The sequence below is a fragment of the Tenrec ecaudatus genome, chromosome 12 (assembly GCF_050624435.1).
Source record: "Tenrec ecaudatus isolate mTenEca1 chromosome 12, mTenEca1.hap1, whole genome shotgun sequence".
Classification (NCBI taxonomy): Eukaryota; Metazoa; Chordata; class Mammalia; order Afrosoricida; family Tenrecidae; genus Tenrec; species Tenrec ecaudatus.
This window is the reverse complement of record NC_134541.1, coordinates 67,224,035-67,248,518: the sequence shown is the minus strand read 5'-3', so window position 1 is coordinate 67,248,518 and position 24,484 is coordinate 67,224,035. Positions and strand designations below refer to the sequence as shown.

General features: G+C 40.7%; 1 protein-coding gene across 2 annotated transcripts in view; it reads left to right on the top strand.

The window, feature by feature from the left end:
* The window catches only part of FAM118B (family with sequence similarity 118 member B), a 62,664-nt gene that overhangs the window by 18,301 nt on the left and 19,879 nt on the right, over nt 1–24,484 (top strand). For both annotated transcript variants that reach the window (XM_075564111.1, XM_075564110.1), the window contains 2 exons: nt 14,044–14,136; nt 15,674–15,926. In XM_075564111.1, coding sequence (XP_075420226.1) covers nt 14,051–14,136; nt 15,674–15,926 — 339 coding nt within the window. In that variant the 5' untranslated portion in view covers nt 14,044–14,050. The remainder of the gene's footprint in view (nt 1–14,043; nt 14,137–15,673; nt 15,927–24,484) is intronic.

The following is a 24,484-nucleotide window of genomic DNA, read 5'->3' as shown; positions in this document are numbered from 1 at the left end:
TCAAGTTGATTCCAACTCATAGTAACCCTGTAGGGCAGTGGTTCTCAACCATCCTAATGCCGTGACCCTTTCATACAGTTCCTCATGTTGTGGTGACCCCCCAACCATAACATTATTTTCATTGCTACTTCATCACTGTAATTTTGCTACTGTTATGAATCAGGTGACCCCTGTGTGAGGGTTGTTTCTCACACATGCACGCACCCAGGGGGTCGCGACCCACATGTTGAGAACCGCTGCTATAGGGCAAAGTAAACCCTTTTGGGTTTCCAAGGTTGTACATCTTTATAGGAGCAATCGGCACCTGTCATGTTTATGCACAGCAGAATGAAATGTTGCTCGTCCCTGTGCCATCATCACAACTGTCACTGCTACTGTGTCAGTCCTTCTCCTTTAGCGCCTCCCTGTTTTCTCTCTTCCTCTACTTTACCAAGCATGAAGTCCCTCTCCAGGGACCTGTCTCTTCTGACAACATGTCCAATGTTTGTAAGATGAAATTGTGCTACCCTTGCCTCTAAGAAGCGCTCTGGCCGTACTTCTCCCAAGACAGATTTGTTTGTCCTCTGAGCAGCAGTCCATGGTACTTTCAGTATTCTTCTCCAGCTCCACAAATCAAGTGTATTGGTTCGTCTTTGGTCTTCCTTACTCGGTATCCCAACTTTCACATGCCTATGAAGCAATGAACACTTCTGTGGCGTGGGGCAGGCACCCCTTAGTCCTCAAAGTAACACCCTTGCTTTTCAACGCTCTCATGAGGTCTCGTGCAGCAGATTCACCTAATGCAACACATCTTATAATCTCTCACCTGCTGCTTCCATGAATATTCATTGTGGATCCAAGCAAGACAAAATCCTTGACCACTTGAATGCCCACTCTTCTCAAGGTTATCCATAGTTTCTATGATCCACACAGTTGAATCCCTTGGCATAGTTAATAAAACACAAGTAAATATCTTTCTGGTATCTGCTTTGAACCAAGATCCATCTGGCATCAGTAATGATATCCCTTGTTCCAAATCTTCTGAACCTGGCCTTAACCTCTGACAGTTTGTTGTCAGTGTACTGCTGCAACTGTTGTTGGATGATCTTAATAAAGACACATTTTACTTGTATGTGATATCACTGATATTGTTCTATCATTTAAGCATTCTGTTGGGTCACCTTTCTTTGGAATGGGTACAATATGAATCTCTTCCAACTACCTGTTTTCCAAATTTTCTGGCATAGGTAGTGAGTGCTTCTAATGCTTCATCAGCCTTTTGAAATATTTCAGTTGGTATTCCGTCACTCTCTGGTTCCTTGTTCTTGGCCAAGGCCTTCAGTGCAACTTGGACTTCAGCACCAGTGGTTCTTGCTCAAATGCTGCCTCCTGAAATAGTGGAATATTGACTAGTTATTTTTGGTACTGGGAATGTGTATTCTTCTGATCTGTTGATGCTTCCTGTATCATTCAATATTTTTCACATAGACTTTCAATATTGCAGATTTAGAATTGAATTTTTTTCTTGAGTGTAAGCTATGCTGAACATGTTCTCCCTTTTTGGTTTTCTGACTCTAGGTCTCTGCACATTTGAAATCTTTACAGCTCATTGACTTCATGATTCCTTACATTTTCTTTAGGTACTATACAGTTACGAGCAAGTTTCAGAATCTTTTCTGACATCCACTTTGATCTTTTTTTCCCCGTCTTGTTAATGATTATTTTACTTTCTTTCATGACTTGTTCTTGATGCCCTCCCACAGCTCATCGGGTCTTTTATCATTATTGTTCAATGCAGCTTATCTGTACTTGAGATGTTCTCAAAATTTGGGTGGGATACTATAGGTTGTATTTTGTTCTCCCGTGAACTTGTTTTAATTTCCTTCAGCTTCAACCTGCACTTCCAGATGAGCAACTGATGGTCTGTTCCACAGTCAGCCCCTGGTCTGGTTTTACCTATTGATATTGAGCTGTTCCACCTTCCTGTTCCACAGATGTAGTCAGTTTGGATTCTGTGTATTCCATCTGGAGAAGTCCACATGTGTAGCGTCACCTTTTGTGTCTTTGAAAGAAAGTATTTACTATGAACAAATGGGTGGTCTTGCAAAATTCTCACATGTGCTCTTCAGTTTTGTGTCTATTACCCAGATTTTTTGCCAATTACAGTCCCTTCCTCTTTGTTTCCAACCTTGCGTTCCAAACACCAATAATTATGAGTGCATCTTGATTGCACATTTGTTCAATTTCAGACTATAGTCATCAGTAGAATTCTCCCATTGCTGCATCACTAACTTTTATGGTTGGTGCTTGAATTTTAATAATAGTTGCATTGATTGGATTTCCCTGATGGCTGGCCAGGATGGGATAATATATCACAGACTGTGTTGTACTTCAAGATTGATTTTGCAGTATCGTTTTGGAAAATGAATGCAATGCCATTCCTCCTGATTTTTTTTAATTTCCAGCATAGTAAATCACATGATTTTCTGCTTCAAAAGGGCCAGTCCCAGTCAACTTCAGTTCACTAATGCCTATGATCTATCAGTTCATTTCATTTAGACGACTTCCAATTTTCCTAGATTCATATTTCACACATTGCAGGTTCTGGTCATTAGTAGATTTCGCAGTTGTTCCTTACTTCTAGTCATGCTCCCTCAGCAGACGAAGACCCTGATGGCTCCACTGTCAGACGTTCCCAGACTCTAGTCTCCATAGCCAACTCCACTCAGAGAAAGGAGGTGCTCCTGCGGCACTAGGCCCGACAGTGTCTGCTTCTAGTCAGGAAGCTCTCAGTATCTGGCAGTGGTTCAAAGCTGTATAGAAGATTTTCAGAGGCAACTTCCTGTGTAGTGAGGATCCAATTCCTTCTCTGTCTGTTCCTAGTCTGGAAGCACCACTGAAACCAGTTCACTTTGGATGACCCTGCTGGCATTTGACATATCAGTGACATAGCTTCCAGCATCACAGCAACACACAGTCCACCCCTCAGTAGGACAGCCTGATAGACAAGTGGTGACTTACATATTTAGAGGTGTCTAAATCATTCCATAACACATAGGCACACATTTAGCTTCACTTTTGTTTTAGGTATACAGAAAGCTAAAAGACGTCAAGTCTGCTATCATGAAATGAACACCTACTTAGAGCAACCTTGTGATGCACAGAACTGCTCCATAAGGCTCTCTTGGCTGTAATTTGAAGACATGGGTTGCCAGGCCCTTCTGTCAAAGTCCTGTTGGCTGTATTTGAACCATAGACCTTTTTAAGTTTTAGTCAAGTGCAGGCTGTGTATACTACCTCAGGACCTAGGTACACAGTACTCTCACTCAAGAGCCATGCTTGTCCAGTGAGGTAGCTACAGCCACTCTAGCCAGACTAGCTTCTACTATTCTAGTTCATCTTTCTCATTGTTTGAGGATTTCTTTTATCATTAATAGTAAAAGGTCGTCTTATGTTCTGAAGCAATTTTTTACTTCAATTCCCTTTCTTATTTGTCACAGTTGAAACTTATTCTGTGAGGTACTGATGGTTGTTTCTAGCTTAGCTTCTCAGGAGACCAAAACTGAGGTAGGTTCCTAAAGAAGCTGTTCAGAAGCTTGGAGCTTGAAGTTTTGAGCCGAGTCATTCCATGTTCTTCTCAGAGTAAGAAAGGAAAATAGTGCATGTTCTTAGAACTGTGGAATGGAAGGAACCTTGAGTAATTTACTAGGCCTTTTCTTTCCTTCCTCTAGGCAGGACCATTTCCCCAAATTTAGTAACAGTCTTTCTCTTTAAAAGTAAGCTACCTTTTTTCCCCGTCCTTCCTTGCTGTGCTAAGGAAGGTCAATTGCCCATCACTTGTAGCCATTTAATACCTATTGAATGATTAAAATGAAAAGAAATTGTGATCTAAAAGAAGCTTATTCGTAAATCCCTCTTTACTTACTATTCTGATAGCTGGACTTTCAACACATTTGGAACCAAACTCTGATAGCTGCCTATTCTTTGGCTCCCCTACTATGGCTTAGTGGGCTACAAGTTGGGCTGTGAACAGAAACATCAATTCAAACTCAACAGCCGCTCCCAGGGAGAAAAATCAAGGTTTCTGCTCCCATAAAGATTCATAGGCTTAGAAACCCACAGGAATCGTGCTGCAGTGTCCTTGGGTCTCATGCATCAGAGTCTACTTGATGGCAGTGAGATTTTTATTTGTAATCAGTTTGAAATATTATATATAGCTACTTAGACATAGATACATGATCATAATGTATGAAATCTACCTGGTGTTGACAGTGAATTCACATAGTCACTGTTAACATATACTTGGAAGCTTTTAATTTAAAAAATTTGCCGAGCTTCCATATCCTCAGTATAACTACCACCACCACCCACTCCTAAACTCAATACTGTTTGAGGCAGAACTCTTAAAAGAAGCAAAAGAGGGTTGAAGTTCGGTAGAATTTTTTGGTCATGATTTTCTTTACTAAGAAGAGTTTCCTTGTCAAATTCCCACACACATATACTTTTTTCTGTAATGCTAACACGTGCTGGGGTCGCTCAGACTTAGGTAAGTCTGCTCACATACGTACACATGCTGTGTGCGCTACATTGGCCTGGAAGTATTGCCGTACATGTTTTTAGATGCTGCCAAGATGGTTTCGACTTAACCTTCTGTGCAGCAGAAGGAGACACCGCTTGGCCCCACACCGTCCTCACATCCACATCCTTATGTTTGAGCCCATCGTTGCGGCGCTGTAAAGGCCCTCTCTCATTGAGGGCCTTCTCCACTGCCCTCCTATTTTACCAAGCATGGTGGCCTTCTTCTCCACTGCCCTCCTATTTTACCAAGCATGGTGGCCTTCTTCTCCACTGCCCTCCTATTTTACCAAGCATGATGGCCTTCTCCAGGGACGGGCCTCCCCGATGGTGTGCCATACATACCTCATACTAATAACAGACATTTAATTTTTAAAGACTCATACCCTTTAAAATTTAATAAGTGTCACTGTGAAAGAATTGGTTGTGTAATCATACTTTGGATAATATAAAAAATTATTACATCAAATATCTTTAAAGTCCTCTTTCTTAGCAACATGTGTCATTGCTTTCAGGATATACATGGGTAAGTCAAAAAATATTGCTGCTAAAAGCCCAGTTCATACACAAGTTTATTGTAAACATACCCTGTATCACCATGAATCGGTTATTGAGGAATGTCTGTGGGCAAATTCTCTCAGTAATAAAATTGGCCCAGTCTCATTAGGACAACCTGAAAATAAAGATCCAGTCAAAACAGTGGCTTCTGAAAACAGGGAAATTGAAGGCAGAGAGGTCAGCTTAGAAGGTAATGGTAGCTGTTATTTTTGTTGGGGATGGGGATGATTCCCACCTGGGAATCTTAGTAGGTTTTCTTGAAGGTCACAGGACAATCATGGGGCCTTATGGTGGAGAAGTTGTAAGAAAATTGAAACCTGCATTGGTGAGAGAAAGGCCAGTGACGTTGTGCCCAAGAATTGTTTCCATCAAGACAATGTACCTGCTCGCTCTTCAAGGGTAGCAAGGGCTGTTACACAAGAACTTCATTGAAGAACCCTATCCAGTCCTCCTTTAGTCCTGATCTTGCTCCTTCGGGTCTTAGCACTTGTTTCCAAAACGCAAACAACATTTAAAATGTACATTACTTGAGTGTTTTGAAGAGTAGGTTAGAAGAGAGATGGAAACACTGCTTTTAGAAACGTATAGATCTAGAGAGAAGGTAAGTTGAGAAATGATAGCTTCACATTTTGATATTTTTATTCAATAATGGTTTCTATAATTTTGTTTGTAGTAATACTTCTTTCTTTCTTTCCTTTTAACTTAACCTTGTGCCTTCTCAGAACTTCACAGGAAGAAAGTAGAGGCAGAGAGGAGGCATTACCATTCTGTGCATGGTAAAATCAACTTCAGTCCTTAACTTCTAAATCAAATCAGGTTTTGAAATATTTCATTTTAACTTCTTGAATGTTTTTTTCCTTGCTCATGATGTCTTCCATATGCTTTATAATGGAAAATAGCCAATACGCCCAATATATGAGCCTCTTGAACGTGCAATACTAGTAAGGCATAACTTGCATTCACGGGTTTTCTAGAATTGGGTATTTTACCTCTCCAACCTTAAAGTCTTTCAGAAACCCTGCAAAACTCTAATGATGTTATTCTCCTCAAATTGATCAGATTTGGGTCTTTGTGCTGCCATGCCAAGAGTAAGTGGTGCAGCCTGCCCTTTTCTTTATGAGTGAGTTTGTTCAAGCAAAATTTACAGATATTGTCAAACCGAAGGAAGGGGTATCCAGCACATAAGATTAAGGGATTCTAGTCCAAGCTGAATCAGCTAACCATTGGCAGAAGGAATGCTTCAAGATTGGGGAATGCTGTGGACTCAGATCCTGGCATGTTGAAACATAATTCTCATGCACCAGTTCTGTCTATTGTGTGTGTTTTAAAAGGAGGAAAACGGAACATTGTTTTATACACTTAGAGAAAAGGCTGCAATGTAAGACATTGTAAAATTGAATTCATCAATTACCTAAGCAAAATATTTTCTTTGATGGGATCATTATAACAGACTTGCTGGGTACTTATTTGTAGTACCTTATACTAGATGTCTTCTTCCCCATGCCCCCCCCGCCCCCCGCTGCCCTTTGTTGCTCAAAAACAGATGTGTTGGAAAAAATCCAAAAGCCATAAGAAAAGGGGTTTGGTTTCTTCCCAAGTCTCTTTAAAAATGAAGTTAACCCCTTTCTGTGTTTATACTTTAAAAGATAGCTTATTATAAACATGACTGATTCTTTTAACACAGAAATATATCACCAGCTCAAACTACTACTACCATCATTTGTAGATCTTTTATTCTCAGGCAGAATGCGATCAGAACTTTTCTTTTCCTGTGATTTGTCAGGTTGTCAGTGTACATGGATGTGAGCCTGAGCTGCTTCAGGCTAAACGTGCACACTGTAACGACACTTTGGGGTTCAAGACTGTCTGTTGGAGGCCCAGGGAGACTCCCGGGCTCAGAATGGGGAAGGCCTGCAGGGCTTCACTTGTTCCTGCATGGAGCGAGGGGCCATTTGCTGTTTCTTTGCTAGCTCTACAATGCTAAGAAAGCCAAACTCCAGGGGCTCTTGGATGTTTTCAAAGCCACAGGCCCTCTAATTTGCTTTTTTCTGAATATGTCTCTGTTTTTCTTGTGGATTTTTTTTCTAAAACCTTTCTCCTTATTTTTCCCATAAACTGAAGACCATGTGACTTGAGTCAAACCCTTCTATACATTGTACACTCAACTTGATGACACCTGACAACAGCAGTCTGGTCTCATTAGCATAATAGATGCCTCATTCCAAATGGGATTACAACCACTGATATAGAGACTAATAAATCATAAAATGGAGGTGTGTGGCTAGATGTAGCATATCAACAAAGTAACTACACTACTGTGGGCTTCAAGACTCATGGAAAAATTGAATTTTCCCATGAATTCTTTGAAGCCCCCTTGTGCATACCCATAACATACGCGTGTGTTCCCATTGACATCTAGTCCATTCCAACTCACAGTGACCCTATATAGGGTTTTTGAGGCTATGAATCATTCATTACAGGAGCAAGCAGCCTCATCATTCTCCCCCAGAGCAGCTGGTGGTTTTGAACCACCACCTTTGTGATTAGCAATCCAGTGCTTACATGACAGCATCACCAGACACTTCTATTCTGTACTTTACCCAATGTCCTTTTATCTGACATATATTTATAGAGGCATTATTTACCTTAGTCATTATACTGTGTTCACTTATCCACCATCCATTGCCAAAGATGATACGTATATACCATTTACTTTCTTAAGAGTCCTGGTGGCATTGTGGGTTGTGGGCTGCTAACCACATGGTCAGTAGTTCAAACCACTTGTCATTCCACAGGAGGAAGATGAGGTTTTCTGCTTCTGTAAAGATTTGCAAACTCAAAAACCCACAGGACACTTCTACCCCATCCTAGAGGGTCACTAAGAGTCAAAATCAGCTTGATGGCAGTGAGTTTGGGTTTTTTGTCTTGGACTCTATAGACAATGATTTATCTTCTCCTGCCCATCCCTGGTAACCACCAATCAGGATTAATTTCTTTAAAAATACTGTATATACTCATGTATAAGCCGAGTTTTTCAGCACACAAAAAATGTGCTGAAAAACTGGGGTTCAGCTTATACACGGGTTAGTGGTACCTCAACGAGATATAACATCTCGCTGCCCGGCCCCCAGGTAATGGGAGGAACGCCCATTATCTCGTGGGTGATTGCCCTTTCTCCGCTGTTCATTCAAAGCCCCACTGACACTACAGGGCTTTGAATGTTTGGTACTCACATCTAACCAATCACAGCCGTCCTATGATGTAGACGACTCCAATTCGCAGAAGCACCCGTAGTGATTCACTTAGGCTGGTAGCTGAACTGGTAAGAATGTGTCTGTGGCTGTGCTCCATCTCTCCCCTCTGGTCTCTGTATTAATTCACATCCTGCATCCCTCGCCCACACGGACTCCCCACCCACCCTCCTCCAGGCTAACACATCGCGGGGGTGATGGTGGGGACAAAGTCTTGTTTTTTTATCCTATTAGAAATGGATACTCTTGAACCAAAACAAAAACACCGGTCATATGAGGCTGGTTTCAAAATGAAGGTTGTGTCAAGAGCAGAAGAAAGCAATAACAGTTTTGCAAGTAGGGAATTCTGTGTTGACGAAAAACAAGTGAGGGAGTGGCGGAAAATGAAGGCTGACTTGGAACAGATTCCAAAAGCTGAAAAAGCTCGTTGTGGTTTTACGTCTTTTTATGGGGCTCTAGAGAGTGAATTTCATAAATGGGTTATGGAGTGTCATCAAAATGGTTACTGCGTAACACGCATGGAAATCCACATACGTGCTCTACAAATGGCTAAGGATGACAAATATAAAGCACCAGGCATTGAAAAATTTGCTGCATCAGCAGGATGGTGTACCCACTTCATGAATAGGTTTGGCTATGCTTGAGACAAAGAACAAAGATTTCCCAGAAATTGCCACAAGACCTTGAAGAAAAAAATTACCATATGTCATTCCAGTCATTTATTATAAAACAAAGAAGGATTTATAATTATGACCTGTCAGATATTGGGAATATGGATGAAACTGCCATGACTTTGGATCTTCCAAGCAACAGAACTGTGGCAAGTTTAGGAGAAAAACTGTTTTTCTCAAAACCACAGGAAATTAAAAAAAAACACTTTACAATTGTTCTGTCATGTTTAGCTAATGGAACTAAGCTGCGTCCTGTCATTATTTTTAAAAGAAAGACCTTGCCTAAAAGGATCGATTTCCCACCAAAAATTACTGTGCATGCACATGTTAAAGGCTGAATGGAACCAAAAAATGTCTGGAAGAAATTTGGATCCGACGACCAGGAGCAGCCTTAAAGAAAAAACCATCGTTACTTGTTTGGGATATGTTCAGAGCCCACCTATCAGATGGCAAAAAAAAATTGGCAAAATCTAGTAAAGTTACTTTAGCCGTTATTCTAGGTGGGTACTGCAGCCTCTGGATATATCTTTGAATAAGCCTTTTAAAGACCATGTGCAAAGGATGTGGCATGAATGGATGTCATCTGGTTAAGCCCGACTAACAAAAGGAGGAAATCTCATGAAGCCTGACATAGAGTTAATAGCAAAGTGGGTTCGAGATGCATGGGAAGACATTCCAGAGGACATGGTATTTTCATTTTCATTTGTTTTGATTATTGAAACTTACCAATAGCTTCTGCATTTTCCACCCTAGGCTTATATTCGAGTCAATCAGTTTTTCTGGTTTCCCAGGTAATAATTAGGTACCTTGGTTTATATTCAGGTCAGCTTATATTCAAGTATATACGGTAATTATTATTATTTTTGTTTGCCTTTTGGTGAGTTATTTATTTCCTTTATCATAATCTCGATTCATCTACTTCATATTTCTGTTGAAGACCTCATTTATACATCCTAGGAGAATGCACTACAGAGGGCAGCACTGACAATACAGCCTGGGGAGAGGGCCGGTCTGCTCAGACCACACACAAGGAGCAAACTAAGAGGGAAGGGGAGAGAGAGAGAACTGAATTCTGACCCACCAAACCCCTGAGGCACAGAGAGGACTGTAGGGCCAGCCCCACCACAAGACACATCGTCCCCTCACTGACCCATAGCACTAAGGGGGACAGCACTGGAGACACAGTGTGGGAATTGTGCCCAGTCTGACCCACCCACAACAGAAACACGAAGGGAGTACAACAGAGCAGCAAGGGCAGCAAAACAGTGGAGTCCCCGAGGAATCCCAAAAATGGACTTTGGGGGCAAGACGTGGCACTTCATCAGGCGTTATTGGAAAACGTTCATAAGGGTCAACAGACAGACCTGTAGCTACTTATAGGCTTTTGGTGGGATTTAGTTTTCATGTCTATCCTTATAAGACAGGTGGGATAAACAATCCTGAGGAGAAAACAATGGGACTGATGGTTCCAGTGGGGAGAGGGAACATAGGAAGGAGGGAGGTGAGGGGAAGGAGGCAGGAAGCCAACAAACTCAGGGACAAGGGAATAGCAAGTGGTCTAAAATAGATGTTAAGGAGGACATAGGATGTCTGATAGGGTTTGATCAAGTGCAGTGTAGCTGAGAGGAATGGCAGAGCCACTAACATGATAGTGGGACAGGAGGAAAGTCAAGGGAAATAGAGGGAAGAACTAAGAGGCAAAGGACATTTATAGAGGCCTTAATACGGGCATTATATATATGTACATACATATATAACGATAGGATATAGGCCTATGTACATACATTTATATGTTACGTATTAAGGTAGCAGATGGACATTGGGCCTCTACTCAAGTACTCCTTCAATGCAAAAACACTTTGTTCTAATAGTCTGGCATTCTATAATGCATACCTTCATGACAAGATCATTGAAGACAAAATGGATGTATACGCAAATGTGAAGAAAGCTGATGGTGTCGGGCTATCTAAAGATATAGTATCTGGGGTCTTAAAGGCTTGAAAAGAAACAAGTGGCCATATAGCTCAGAAGCAACAAAGCCCACATGGAAGAAGCACACCAGTCTGTGATCATAAGTTGTCGATGGGATCAGGTATCAGGCATCAAAGAACCAGAACAAAAAAAGCATATCAATGTGAATGTATGAAGTGGAGACCCAAAGCCCATCTGTAGACAATTGGATATCCCCTTACAGAAGGGTCACAAGGCAGTGACGAGCCAGTCAGGGTACAGTATAGCACCAATGAAACATACAACTTTCCTCTAGTTCTTTAATGCTCCCCCCACCTCATTATCATGACCCCAATTCTACCTTACAAATCTGACTAGACCAGAGCGTGTACACTGGTACAGATCAGAGCTGGAAATGGGGGGAATCCAGGACAGATAAACCCCTCTGAAATAATGATGGGAGAAGCGATACCATGAGGATAAGGGGAAGGTGGGGTGGTGGGGAGAAAGGGGGAACCTATCACAATGATCAAAGTGTAACAACCCCCCCCCCAGGGTGATGAACAACAGAAACCTGGGGTAAGGGAGACTGGATGGTGTAAGATATGAAAATAACAAGTTATAATTTATCAAGAGTTCAGGGGTGGATAGTGGGAAATGAGCTGATACTAAGAGGTCAGGTAGAAAGAGAATATTTTGAAAAGGATGATGGCAGCATAGGTACAAATGTGCTTGACACAATGGATGTATGGATTGTTATAAGAGCTGTAAGAGCCCCCAATAAAGTGATTTTTCAAAATTGAAACAAAAACTCATTTACAGCAGTACTGTTTCAGTCAAGTTGTTTCTACTCAGCGACCATAGATGCCGCAGAGCAAATGCTGCCCAGTGCTTCGCCATCCCCAGTTATGTGTGAGCTTATTTTAGCCGATGTGTCAGTTCATCTCATCGCACACTTTCTTTTTGTTATTGACCCTCTACTGTACCAGGCATAATGTGTTTCTCCATGACTGGTCTCCTTATAACATGTCCAAAAGCAAATGAGATGAATGAAGTCTTGTAATCCTCACTTCTAAAGAGACTTCTGGCTCTACTTCTTTTCATCCCCCCCCACCCCCCGCCCATTTCTTGTGAATTGGGTGACGTGACGTGGACCATTAGTTTACATTCAGCAATTGATAAACCTTTTGTTGCACCGCAGCCCATTTTAGCTTCTTCTGATGCTTCCTCTGTCATTTAGTACTTTGCCCATGGAATCTGTCAGAATTTCAACTTGAGACCTGAAGTTTTCTGCTTTTTTCTTTAGTCCTTTCAGCTTGAGAAACACCAGTGTCCTTTCCTTTTGATTCTTGAACTCCAGATCGTTGTGATGTCATATATACTCGAGTATAAGCTGACCCGAGTATCTACCGAGACACCTACGTTTACCATAGAAACTGCATTAAAAATGTGCTGAAAAGCTCAGCTTTTACTGTAGTATCTACATTACTTTGCTAGTTTCAGAGCCTCTTCTGATACCTAAATTTGGCCTTTTCATTTTTTTTCCTGTCTTTTTTATGAGTTTTGCTTTCTTCGTGTATTAATTATGTTCTTGATGTCATAGGAGCCCTGGGGCATAGGTCAGCAGTTTGAAACCACCAGCCGCTCCAAAGGAGCTTTCTACTCCTGTAAAGGATTGAAATCTCGGAAGCCCACAGGGGCAGTTCTACCCTGTCATCCCGGGTTGCTATGATTCAGAATTGACTCAGTGGAAGCGAGTTTTTTTTCCCTTTTCTTCTGTCATCTCACAGCTCTTTGGTTATTAGTGTTTGTTGTGTCAATTCTATTCTTGAAATGGTGTGTGCTTTCAGGTGGGATATACTCAAGAATATTTTGGCTGTTAACGACCTGTTTTAATTTCCTTCAGCTTCAACTTGAACTTGCTTATGCATAATTGATCATCTGTTCCACAGCACCCCCTAGTCTTGTTCTGACCACATTTATTGATTGTCTCCATGCTCTCTTTCCACAGATATTGTCAATTTGTTTCCTATGCATTTCATCTGACAAGGCACACATGCACAGTTACCATTTATGTTGTGGAAATGTATTTCCAATGAAGAAGTCACTGGTTTTGCAAATGTCTGTCGTGCAATCTGGTGTCATGTCTAGCACCAAAGTCGTGCTTCCTAACTGCTCATCCTTCTGTGCCTCCAGCATTTGCATTCCACTTACCAGTAATCATCATGCATGTTGATTATATTTTGATCCATTTTAGACTGCAGAAGTTGGTAGTAATCTTCAGTTTCATCATCTTTGTTTGGCTTTGGTAGTTGATGCCTACATTGAAATAATGGTTATATTAAGTGGTCTTTCTTGTAGGAGTATGGAGATTATCACTGACAGCATTGTGTTTCAGAATAGAGATCTTGGGGGGAATTTTTTTTTAACACTAAATATAACCCCATTCCTCTTCAATTTGTCATGCCCAGCATAACAAACTATATGACTGTCTGATTCAAAATTGCCAATACCAGTCCATTTCAGCTCAGTAACGACTGGAATATTGATCTTTATGCAGACCGTTTTTGATAACATACAATTTTTCTAAATCCCTGGTGTCATAATAGGTTATAATTGGGCTGCACACTGCAAGGTCAGCAGTTTCAAAGCACCAGCCACTTCTTGGGAGAAAGATGAGGCTATCTATTCCCATAAAGAGCTACAGTCTTAAATATGCCTGATACAGTTGATGTATGGATTGTTATAAGAGCTGTAAGAACCCCCAAGAAAATGATCTTTAAATTAAAAAATTTTAAAGTTACACTCTTAGAGACCCACAGAGGTAGTTCTGCCCTTTCCAATAGTGGCTATGAGTCGGAACCAAATACGCATTTGGCTAGATACCTTATTTCTGCTAAAGTGGGGAATAGCTCCCGAACGTCTTTTGAATGTGCAAGTTATTAAAATTATTAACTTACTAAAAATGAAAATTAACAGAGATATTTACTGTATATGCTATTTTGAATGGTATGCTTTAAAGGTCTAATTATCATCCATGGTGTTTAATCTTATTTTAGAAACTGGATGGCTTCTACAGGGAGCCAGGCCTCTGATATAGACGAAATTTTAGGATTCTTCAGTGATGGCGCACCCCCTACCAAAAAGCCCAGGTAAACAGGGGAAGGGAATCCGAGGGACATAGTAAAATAGCATGAATGTTCGATACAGAAAAATAACATGCTCTCCATTCCAATTATTTTCACTAATTAATATTGACCTTTACTTCACACATTAAATGTTTTTTCAGATTTTGTTATCTTTCATCAAAGTAACAAAGGTGCCTAATTCTAAATCAGTGCCTCAAGACTCAGAATTTGTTTTTTAGATTTCATTTTTATCTTTCATCAAAGTAACAACGGTGCCTAATTCTAAATCAGTGCTTCAAGACTCAGAATGCCTTCTCAGCCTCCTCTGAGTGTATCACCTTCAACTTGTCTAGCGGGTGGTTTTTGCCTCTGTGCCGCTACATTTTAGTTTTTTGATTTCTTGACTGGAAGTCTTAAATTAAAATTATAACTCAAATCTAGACATACATAGGCTAAGAAATTCCAAGAATGGAGCAATATAATGTGAAAGTGCTTTATCCCTCCAGCCTCACTTCCCAGAGTGAGCCTCCATTTGCAGTGCTTACACAGCTTTCTAGAAGAAACCTTTTGTTTCCTGTACAGTCCTGGTTTGTTGAACAACTGCAGTCATTGAAGAGAAGGAAGCTGATTCTAGAAGTGTACCCCAAACCAGTTTCCCATGATCCAGAGTTAGCACCTTTTAAAAAATTATACCAGCATGCTGATGCCATTTTTATTTGTCTTATTATCATCTGGACACAAGATTGGGAAAGGTGATTTCTTCTCTAAAAGCATACCATCAGCGGTAATTAAAGTAAAGAAACGTTCAAACAGGGACTTTGCTATATACCTTTAGGTAGGGGGTGGACAGACCCAAAACACACAACAATGTAAAGCATTCCATCTCACACAAAAGCTTTAGGACAGAAGTCTGTCTTTACTCGGCACGCATGGTGAGAGAACAATGTTTGCACTTTCTAACGGGGCCCTTAAATAGACTTTTTGGTTGTTGTTTATTTAGGTTCCTGTGTTTTCAGAATCCTGATGACCAGTTTATGTTCCTTTGTGAGAGGACGTGAAGGGCACCAAGGGGCAAATTCCCATATTGACTATTTCTGGATCATTTTTATTGTGTTCACAAAACTTGGTTTAAAATTTTGAATGATATTTTATATTTTACATGTCTCATGATGTTCTTTTTCTCTCTTCCTAGAATACAGATCATACATACTTCTTTGAAATTTAATATCAGTTCAGAGTTTAATTGTCAGAACTGTGAGCTGTAATGTAGTCGAATCTTTTCCGAGCAGTAGTAGGTTTTCTTAGATGAGAGAAATAGAAAGGAAAGCATTGATTTCGCGATTACCTTTCAGGAGTCCGAGATCAGTTTACTTTTATCGAGCGCTAGCGCAGCAATCTTCCCTTTGCTTCAGCTCATTTGGGAGAAATGTCAGGAACTGACCCTTGTCATTTTTGTGACTCTGAAAGCTGTAACAAAACCCCTGACTTCAGTCAGAGTGTCTTTCCATTGACATCATATATGTTGGAAATTCTCACTTCCTTGCTCATTTTACTTTTTCAGGAAACTGCTTCCAAGCTTGAAGACGAAGAAGCCTCGGGAGCTTGTGCTGGTGATTGGAACAGGCATCAGTGCTGCGGTTGCCCCTCAAGTTCCAGCCCTAAAATCCTGGAAGGGGTTGATTCAGGCCTTACTGGATGCCGCCATTGATTTTGATCTTCTAGAAGATGAGGAGAGCAAAAAATTTCAGAAGTGTCTCCATGAAGACAAGAACCTTGTCCATGTTGCCCATGACCTCATCCAGAAACTGTCTCCTGTGAGTAGCCCTCTGTGTGCAGGACATTTGAAATGTCACAGTCATGACTCGCATGCCGAGTGTAGCGGGGATGTGCTTTCCTAGACTGTGGCTTTGCATCACATTTGACTCTTAGCAAAATATCTGTTTATGAAGCCTACTTTTTCCCTACTTATGAACCGATCTCTCTCTCTCTCTCTCTCTCTCTCTCTCTCTCTCTCTCTCTCTCTCTCTTTCTCTCTCTGTGTGTGTGCGTGTGAAAGAGAGAGAAGAAATGTCGACTTCTTTATATGTATACAAATGAGACTATTGGCCTATTTTTGCACTCGGAGTTATTTTTGTTGGTGGTAATTAAGTTGCATTTACCTTGGACGTACTGTTATAAAAACTTTGTCTCTGACATCTATCACTTTTAGGGAACCTCAGAAGATTGAGATATTCCTACCATTTTATGAATTAAACAGACCAGTTTTTAATGTCTTTTTTTTTCCTCCTCTAGATCTAGATTTTTTTTCAATTCAGTCATTTTATTGGGGGCTTGTACAACTCTTAGCACAATCCATACATATTAATGTCTTTTTTAAATGAAAATATTTTACTTTGTTTGTTGTGAAAGTTCACATAACAATTAGGTTCCAGTTTAGCAATTTCTATCCCACCATTTATTCAGTGACTTTGGTTACATTTTCATTATTTCCATTCTGGTTGTTCCGTTTCCAGTAATCTACTCTCCCTGCCCCTTTGCCATATATTTGCTTTTGAAGATCTGGTCTCTTATAGATGATTTTTCTAAAGGAGCACCGAGCTCACAGATGGTATTATTTGATGTTAGCCACTTTGATGTTTAGGAAATAGTTTGGTTTGTAGTTTTAAAGATTTCTCAGTGATAATCTCAGAGAGTCCTCTGATCATAAACAATCCAGTAAATCTGGGCTTTTTAAGAATTTGACTTCTGTCTCTGAGAAGGCAAGTGTGTTTCTGTTGGTAGGCGTGGGGAGGTCCAAACTCCCAATGCAAAAAAACACGTAGCACTTACATGGAACCAAAGGGGAGAACATGCCTGGTGCTGTCGTCCTCATTGGGCATATTAGACCTGGTTTCTGTTCAGACCTGATGACCCAGGCCAGGTGCTATCCACTAATGATACTTTAGACCCTGTGTTTTGAGGTGCACAACATCCTTCATAGGCCACAGCAGTACACAATGTGGAAATCCCAGTAGGTGAACTGGGCTCTACTTCAAACTCACCTGTAGCTTTTGAACTTAGGGCTGAAACTGCGCGGTATGAGAAGTAACAGAAGAGAGGTATACTAAGGGTATAAAACTGACAGCCATCAGACTGCCATCTCCCTACCACTTCAATGCCCATCTTGTTTTATTAAGACGTGTTCATCTGGCAGGCCGGGTGCTGCTACTGTCAACGAATGTTACTGAAAGGTTTGTCTTACCGCCAACCTCATTGTGTAAACAGTACCCAGTCACTTTAAGATTTAATCTGTTCATGTCTTGCGGTTTATAACCAGCCTGTGCTTGTATAATCTTCTTTTCTCAACTGTGTTTTAAATTCTTTACCATTGACTGAATTAATGACACAATCAACAGAATGACCTTATCCAGGGAGATGATTGATGATGCTTAACATGAAAGGGTAATGAAGTCTCAAAGGTGAAACCGAGGCATATATAAACCATGGATACATGAGTAGATTGGGGGCTTGTACTTCATTTTAGCCTCAATCTAAGAACAGTTAGTAACTCGTTATTAAGAAATGTCCCTGCTTGATACATACCCTCATGAAGAGATCACTGAAGATACAGGTGCTAGAGCAAAATGTGATGATGTAACTAGATGGTGCCTTTCTGACAGTAAGAATAGCGGTCTGGGGTCTTAATGTTTGTCTTCAAACAAGCGGCCGTCTAAGGGAGGTGTCAACTAAGTCCAAATGAAAGAAGCATACCAATCTGTGGGACCCAAGGATTATAAATACTATAGTCCTAATCGGAAGGAGAGACTATCAGAGTTGAAATTATGAACTCCTGATTTGCAGAGGGCTATGGATGAGAGTGGAAGTCCAAAATGAATGTGCAGGATCTACACAGAGATCAGACCTCCAGTGACTTCCCTCGGACCATAGTTGAGAGATGTGAACAGTCCAGTCATCAGGCAGAAATTGTTGTAGAGAGGATTTGTACAATGTAACATCTGATTGAATGGTTAAAATGTAACATCTGCTGTGATCCCCTGTTTTTCACATCTAGAAATTCTAGCAGTTTTTAAAAAGAAAAAAATGTGAAGGGGAAATACACGTGGATGAAGCCTCTGGTGAATCCCCCCCCCCCTTTGAAACCGTAGACCAAGGACATAAACCGCCTTGCTGTCAGACAGAGTGCATTGGAAAGTGGATTATGACAGATATAACTAGGTTAAAATCTAACACCTTATCATTAGATCTCCCATTTGACTCATTTTATTGTTGCTCTAGTTTTTAATATTTTCTGTTTCTTTCCCTAACTAATTTTGTTATTGTTAGCTTTTTTCACTCTTTGTTTTGTATTTTTATGTATTTTCTACATGAAATCCAGGATGGGTGAATCTATAGACACAGTAACTGGATTAATGGCTCTTTGGGGCATGGCAGGGGAGGTTGAGGGGAACTGGGAGCGAGTTACCAGGAATACAAGAAAAAAGAAAATGATCTAAAATTGATTATACCCTTCTCGATATGATATGATGATTTGTATGATATTTGTGTGATGTCCCAATAAAACCGTTTATTAAACAAATGAAAAGTAACAGAACCCACAGGGGCTGTTCTACGCTGTCCCACAGGGCCGCTATGAGTTGTAATTGACATGCTGGCAGTGATGGAGAGGGTAAAAGAATTAGCCTGCTGATTATCAAATACTAGAAATATAACGTCAGTTAACATTTTGTTTGTTAGAAAGCCAAAATGTACCAGCCTTACAGTAAGAATTCCTTTTAAGCTTGAACAATAAGACTGTTTCCAGCTCTTCCTTCACTTAGGAAACAGTGAGTGGCACATGAAGGCCTCAGGGGATGGAGGGCTGGTAACCCTGGTAGAAATGTGGGTATTAATTACCTCCTGTGAATATTGTAAAACTTGCTTTTTTTGTCATATTGATTGGGGTATCGCTTGTTTGTTTTTCACGTTTTTTTGTCACAGATTTTAGGGAATATAACTTGCTTGATTCTCACTGGAATTTTTAAAGCAGTTTGTAGGTGACCCAAACCCACCGTTTCTTTTTGTCTTGTGTTTGCAGAAATAAACTTGAGTTTCTTGAACCAAAAGAAAAAGAATTTGAGTTCTTGTCTATGTTTTGTTGCCATCTTATTAAGAATCGTCTACAAGAGGGCTTCAAAACATTCTTGGAAACATGGAAGTAAAGCTATTGTGAAACCGGCAAGGCTTTGGCCTTTAGTCACCCTTCAGATTGAAAACAAACTCTTCCCAGAGCTCGATTGTGAGTCAAACAATAAGCAGGTCTGCAAGGGAAATAATGACTTGCTTTAGCAAAATGACTCTTCTGCCATCTAACGGGCAGCATTTTACCCAAAGACACGCTTCCTTCAGAAAGGTTCAGGAAGGGGAGCAATGGTAAAGGAGGCAGAGGGAAACCTTCACCCAATTCACAAGAACAGGTTTTTCTGTTTGTTTGTTTTAACTTTTCATTGTGAATTAAGTGGGCATTTACATTATGATCATCATTTTTGTATTCAGCAATTTAAACAACTTATCACAACTGCCAGTTGCTTCCCCCCATTTCTCCCTCACACACCTTTTATGTTCTCTCTCCTGTGGAATATTAGCCTCGCCTTCACCTTAGTGAACACCTGTCCCACCATTAGCCCATTGCTTCCTTCCCCGGTCCTTCTTTTCCCTCTCTTCCCAAAATAATAGTCAATCATTTTTTTTGATGTGAAAAACCTTCATCTTAATTATTTTTTCTTTGATTCAATGGTCCCATGATATTTGTTCTTTTTAAAAAATCATTTTATTGGGACTCGTACAGCTCTTATCACAGTCTATACACTTATCCATTGTGTCAAGCACATTTGTACATAAGTTGCCATCATCATTTTCAAAACATTTTCTTTCTACTTAAGTCCTAGGTTTCAGCCCCTCATTTTTTCACAACCCTCCCTCATGAACCCTTGATAATGTATAAGTTTGGTTTTTTTTTTCATGTCTTAACACTGACTGATGTCTCCCTTCACTCACTTTTCTGTTGTCCATCCCCCTGGGAGGGGGCTTATAAGTAAATCATTGTGATCAGCTTCCCCTTTCTCCCCCCATCTTCCCCTTCTCCTGGTATCACTACTCGTCATTGGTCCTGAGGGGTTTATCTGCCCTGGATCCCCTGTGTTTGCAGCTCTTATCTGTACCCAGGTGCATGCTCTGGTCTAGCTGAATTGGGGTCATGATAGTGGGGGGATGGGGAGCATTAAAGAGCTAGAGGAAAGTTGTAAGTTTCATTGGTGCTATACTGCACCCTGAATGCCTCGTCTTTTCCTTGTGTCCCTCCTGTAAGGGCATGTTCAATTGTTTACAAATGGACTTTGGGTCTCCACTCCGCACTCCCCCTAGCTCACATTGATATGATGTTTTGTTCTGGGTGACATTTGTTCTTGTGTGATTGACTAATATCACTCAGCATAGTGTGCTGATCCATTCATGTGCTGAGGTGTTTCATGGTTATTCTTTTTGATACATAATCTTCCATTGTGTGTATGAATCAAAATGTATCCATTCTTCCACCAGTGAGTATTTGTTATTTCCATCTTCTTGCTGTACCTTAACAAGGGCTTGTTATTGCTCTTAAATAATGGAATTCCCACCCCCCCATAAAGTTTCTACAGCTTCTTTGTGTTGTGTTCCTGAGCCGAATGGTCAACAGCAGTAGCTGAACACCATCTGGTTCTGGTTTCAGAGTAAAATAAGGCCGTTGTTTGTGTAGACCATTCGTCATGTGGTCTAGGGTCTTCTCTGAGTAGTTGGTTTCTTTCTCTTTTAATTCAGATGCATAGAGGCACAAGTTTTATCTTAGATGGTCACATGTAAGCTTTTGAGTTAATGGGACAACTGATGCTACTCACCAGACTAGGATATAGAATGTAAACGTTACGTGTAGATATTATGTCAGTTGACTGATTTGCCTCACAAACTACAGTCCTAAGCCTTCAAGCCCATGAGGTGTTCTGATGAAGTACAAGAAGTAGCCATGTTTGTGCCACCTATGCGCTGTATTGTATCTATGAGTTTATGTGGATACAGATACGTGTGCATTGTTGCTATGTGCAGAGTTGGTTCCAACCCATAGCAACCTATGTGCAACAGAAACACTACCCAGACCTGCACTGTCCTCAGAATTGTTGTGTTTGAGCCAATTGTTGCAACCACTGTATCAATTCGTCTCCTTGAGAGTCTTCTTTATTCCTGATCTTCTATTTTACTAAGCATGATGCCCTTCTCCAGGGACTGGTCTCTCCTAACAACATGAAAAGTTCATTCATTTTAACTATGATCTTGGCAAAAAAATATTGAAAGTACCGTAGGTTGCCAAAAGAATAAACAAATCTATTATAGAAGTATAACCAGAATGCTCCTTAGAAGCAAGTGTGGTGGGATTTTTTTCTCGTGTACTTTAGACATGTTGTCAGGAGAGAGCAATCTCCGGCAAGGATGCCATGCATGGTAAAATAACAGGGCAGTGAAAAGGGTGAGAACCTTGGACAAGATGGGCTGGAACAGTGGCTGCATGGATGGGCTCACACTGATGAGCAATTGTGAGGGTGGCACTAGACCAGGCAGCCTTTGTTTTGTTGTCCCTAGGGTAGATATGAGTCGAACCGACTCAACGGTACTGAGATAGCTTATTGTGCCAGGCTGGGCGATAAACGCAAGTGGGATTAATTGAAGGGAGGAGAGAGAAATGGCTCAGTGAGCCTCGCCTTTCTTGTCTCTCGCTCTTTAATCATTGGACCAGTGTGCGGCTGCCTTGTTTGATCTGTGCCTCAGTTTAAAGGGCACACTACCTGTGGGACGCCTAGCTTGCGGACTGTGTCGCTGTAAGTTGAGGTCCCTTTAAGACCACACGATTGAAATTTACATCTCTGGAGCTGAGGACTGACAGTTGTGACCTGACTGACAGTTGGTGACCCTGCCTTGCTGTTTTGCTGCCTGTGCTGGGATAGCCTAGCTCTTTCTCTACAGAGGACTACCTGGCAGCTCTCAAGACTTGAAGGACTGCCAGTGTCTCACAACTCTCTCACGGGAGTGAGTTGCACTGAGCCGTTTGTACTGCTTTATAATTTAACTGTTCACTTCTTGTATTATATATCTATCTGAATATAATTTAACAGTTCATTTCTTGTGTTATATATCTATCTTTATAACGATATATATAAAATTATCAGCAATCTGGTTTTATATCTCTAGAAAACCCTGTCTAATACAGGTACTTAGCAACAACAATGTGATGGCTGTAACTGCTTTTTGGTGAGGCATGTGATATTAGCTGGTCTGAATTATTTCAGGCCTTATACCGACGTTCCCCACCATTTAAAAGAGTTTATTGGTGGGGCAGGAAAGGGAGAACCCATCACAAGGTTGGATATAAACCCCCACCACCACCACCGAGGGGGACGAATATCAGAAATGTGGATGAAGGAAGACAACAGAGACCATAAGATACGAAATAACAATAATAATCAAGGATTCACGAGGGTGGGAGGGGAGGGGAAAAAAGAGGAGCTGATACCAAGGGTTCAAGTAGAAAGAAAATATTTTGGGAGTGTTGATGGCAACATATGTACAAGTGTGCTTTACTACAATTGAATGATGGATTGTTATAAGATATGTAAGAGCCCCCCCCAATAAAATTATTAATTAAATGAAAGAGCTAATAGGACACTCTCCCAACTCACACAATACAAAAAATTAACTTAAAATGGATCTAAGATACAAATGTAATATTAAATTTAAAAAGATTCAACGCTATAAAGCCTTTAAAAGAAGGCGTATACCTAAATATTTACCACCTCAAAGTTTGCAAAGGATTTGTTGGTATAATGCTAAAAACATAAGCAGTAAAAGTGGACAAAAACAAGATAATTGGGACTTGGTTAAAATAAAAACATTTGTGCTCAAGAAAGTAAAAGGACAACCTACAAATCACATATCTGTTAAGGCCCTGGTGTCCAAAATGAAGAACACTTATAGCTCGATAATGCAGACAAAATAATCATGAGCAAGGAATTGAAATAGACATTCTCCCAAGAAAGACCATGCGGTCAACTGCTTGATTATATCATGCTATATCCTCCCATCGTGGAGTTGATTACATTGGTTAGATCACATCCCTGAGGGTTGCTTAGAAATTCCCAAGAACCCTGGCCCAGCCAAGGTGACACAAAACCTCCGTATTGCGAGTGCCTTATGCACACTTCTCTTTGATTTCCCAAAAGAGTAAAAGGCCTGCAAGGGTGAGGATTGAAGACAATGATTTGTGCTGCTTCACTGAAGACATTGTTAAGTGAACTTGGCACTTTTTCCCTCTAACGCGCCCTTGTTGGTGGAGTGTAGAATGTTTACTGCCAAGGTTTGGTTGCACTGCCTCAATTCATGCCAAGGCACCGAAGATTCCCCAACATTTCCCTTCCTCGTGCCATCAGCGCATCTTTCAACACAATGAAAAAAGGCAAATGTAGTCTTGTGGTATTTTTTTGCAAGTAAGTTTTATTTTGCAGATTGCTTGAAGGGGTCTTCAGGATCCCTGTGGATTACTTTATATTTTTTATGTTTAAACATTCCATGGTGAATTAGGTGGAGATTTGCACAGCAGATCTTAGGTTTACATTCAACAGTTCACACACATTCTGTTTCAACTCATGTTTATGGTTCTCTCAACTTATCACTCTTGCCCTCTGTTCCTACTTTCAATAAGCCTCCTCCTTTCCTAACCCTCTGTCTTTTGTCCTTGGGTCACTGGTACCTTTTGATCGTAAACATCGGAGGTGAGTCAGTGCCAGACATGACAGTGACTCAGACCTCTTCTTGGAGGCGGGTCCCACCAGTCTTCTCATGATTTGCATTTTGTACCACATTTTCACCCATCCTTCCTGAGACCTTCAAATGTGACCCTATTCTTGTAGTCTCAGGGTCGTGGAAACTGATTACATGATACACTAGTCCATTAGATTGATTTTTCCATATGACTTGATTTTCATCCCTCTGGGGCATGGGTATGGTACAGGGATTTGGGGTTAAATGAGACTTGCCGTATATGATATTGTAGCAGTAGGAAAGAGATGTTGTGGCTTCAGTGTAATGTGCTCGGGTTTCAGAATTTGGACGACTATCATTTAAATGTCCTGTAACCTTGAGCATATTCCTCAACCTCTCAGAATCTGTTTGTTTGTTTGTTTGTTTGTTTTTAACCCCTGTAAGACTGGGAGCATAGTTCTTAATTCATGGATTTTTGTGCCAAATAAGTGAGATATTGTATATGAAATGTCTGACAAATGGCAGTTTCATTATAAATGCTAACCTTGGGGAGGGG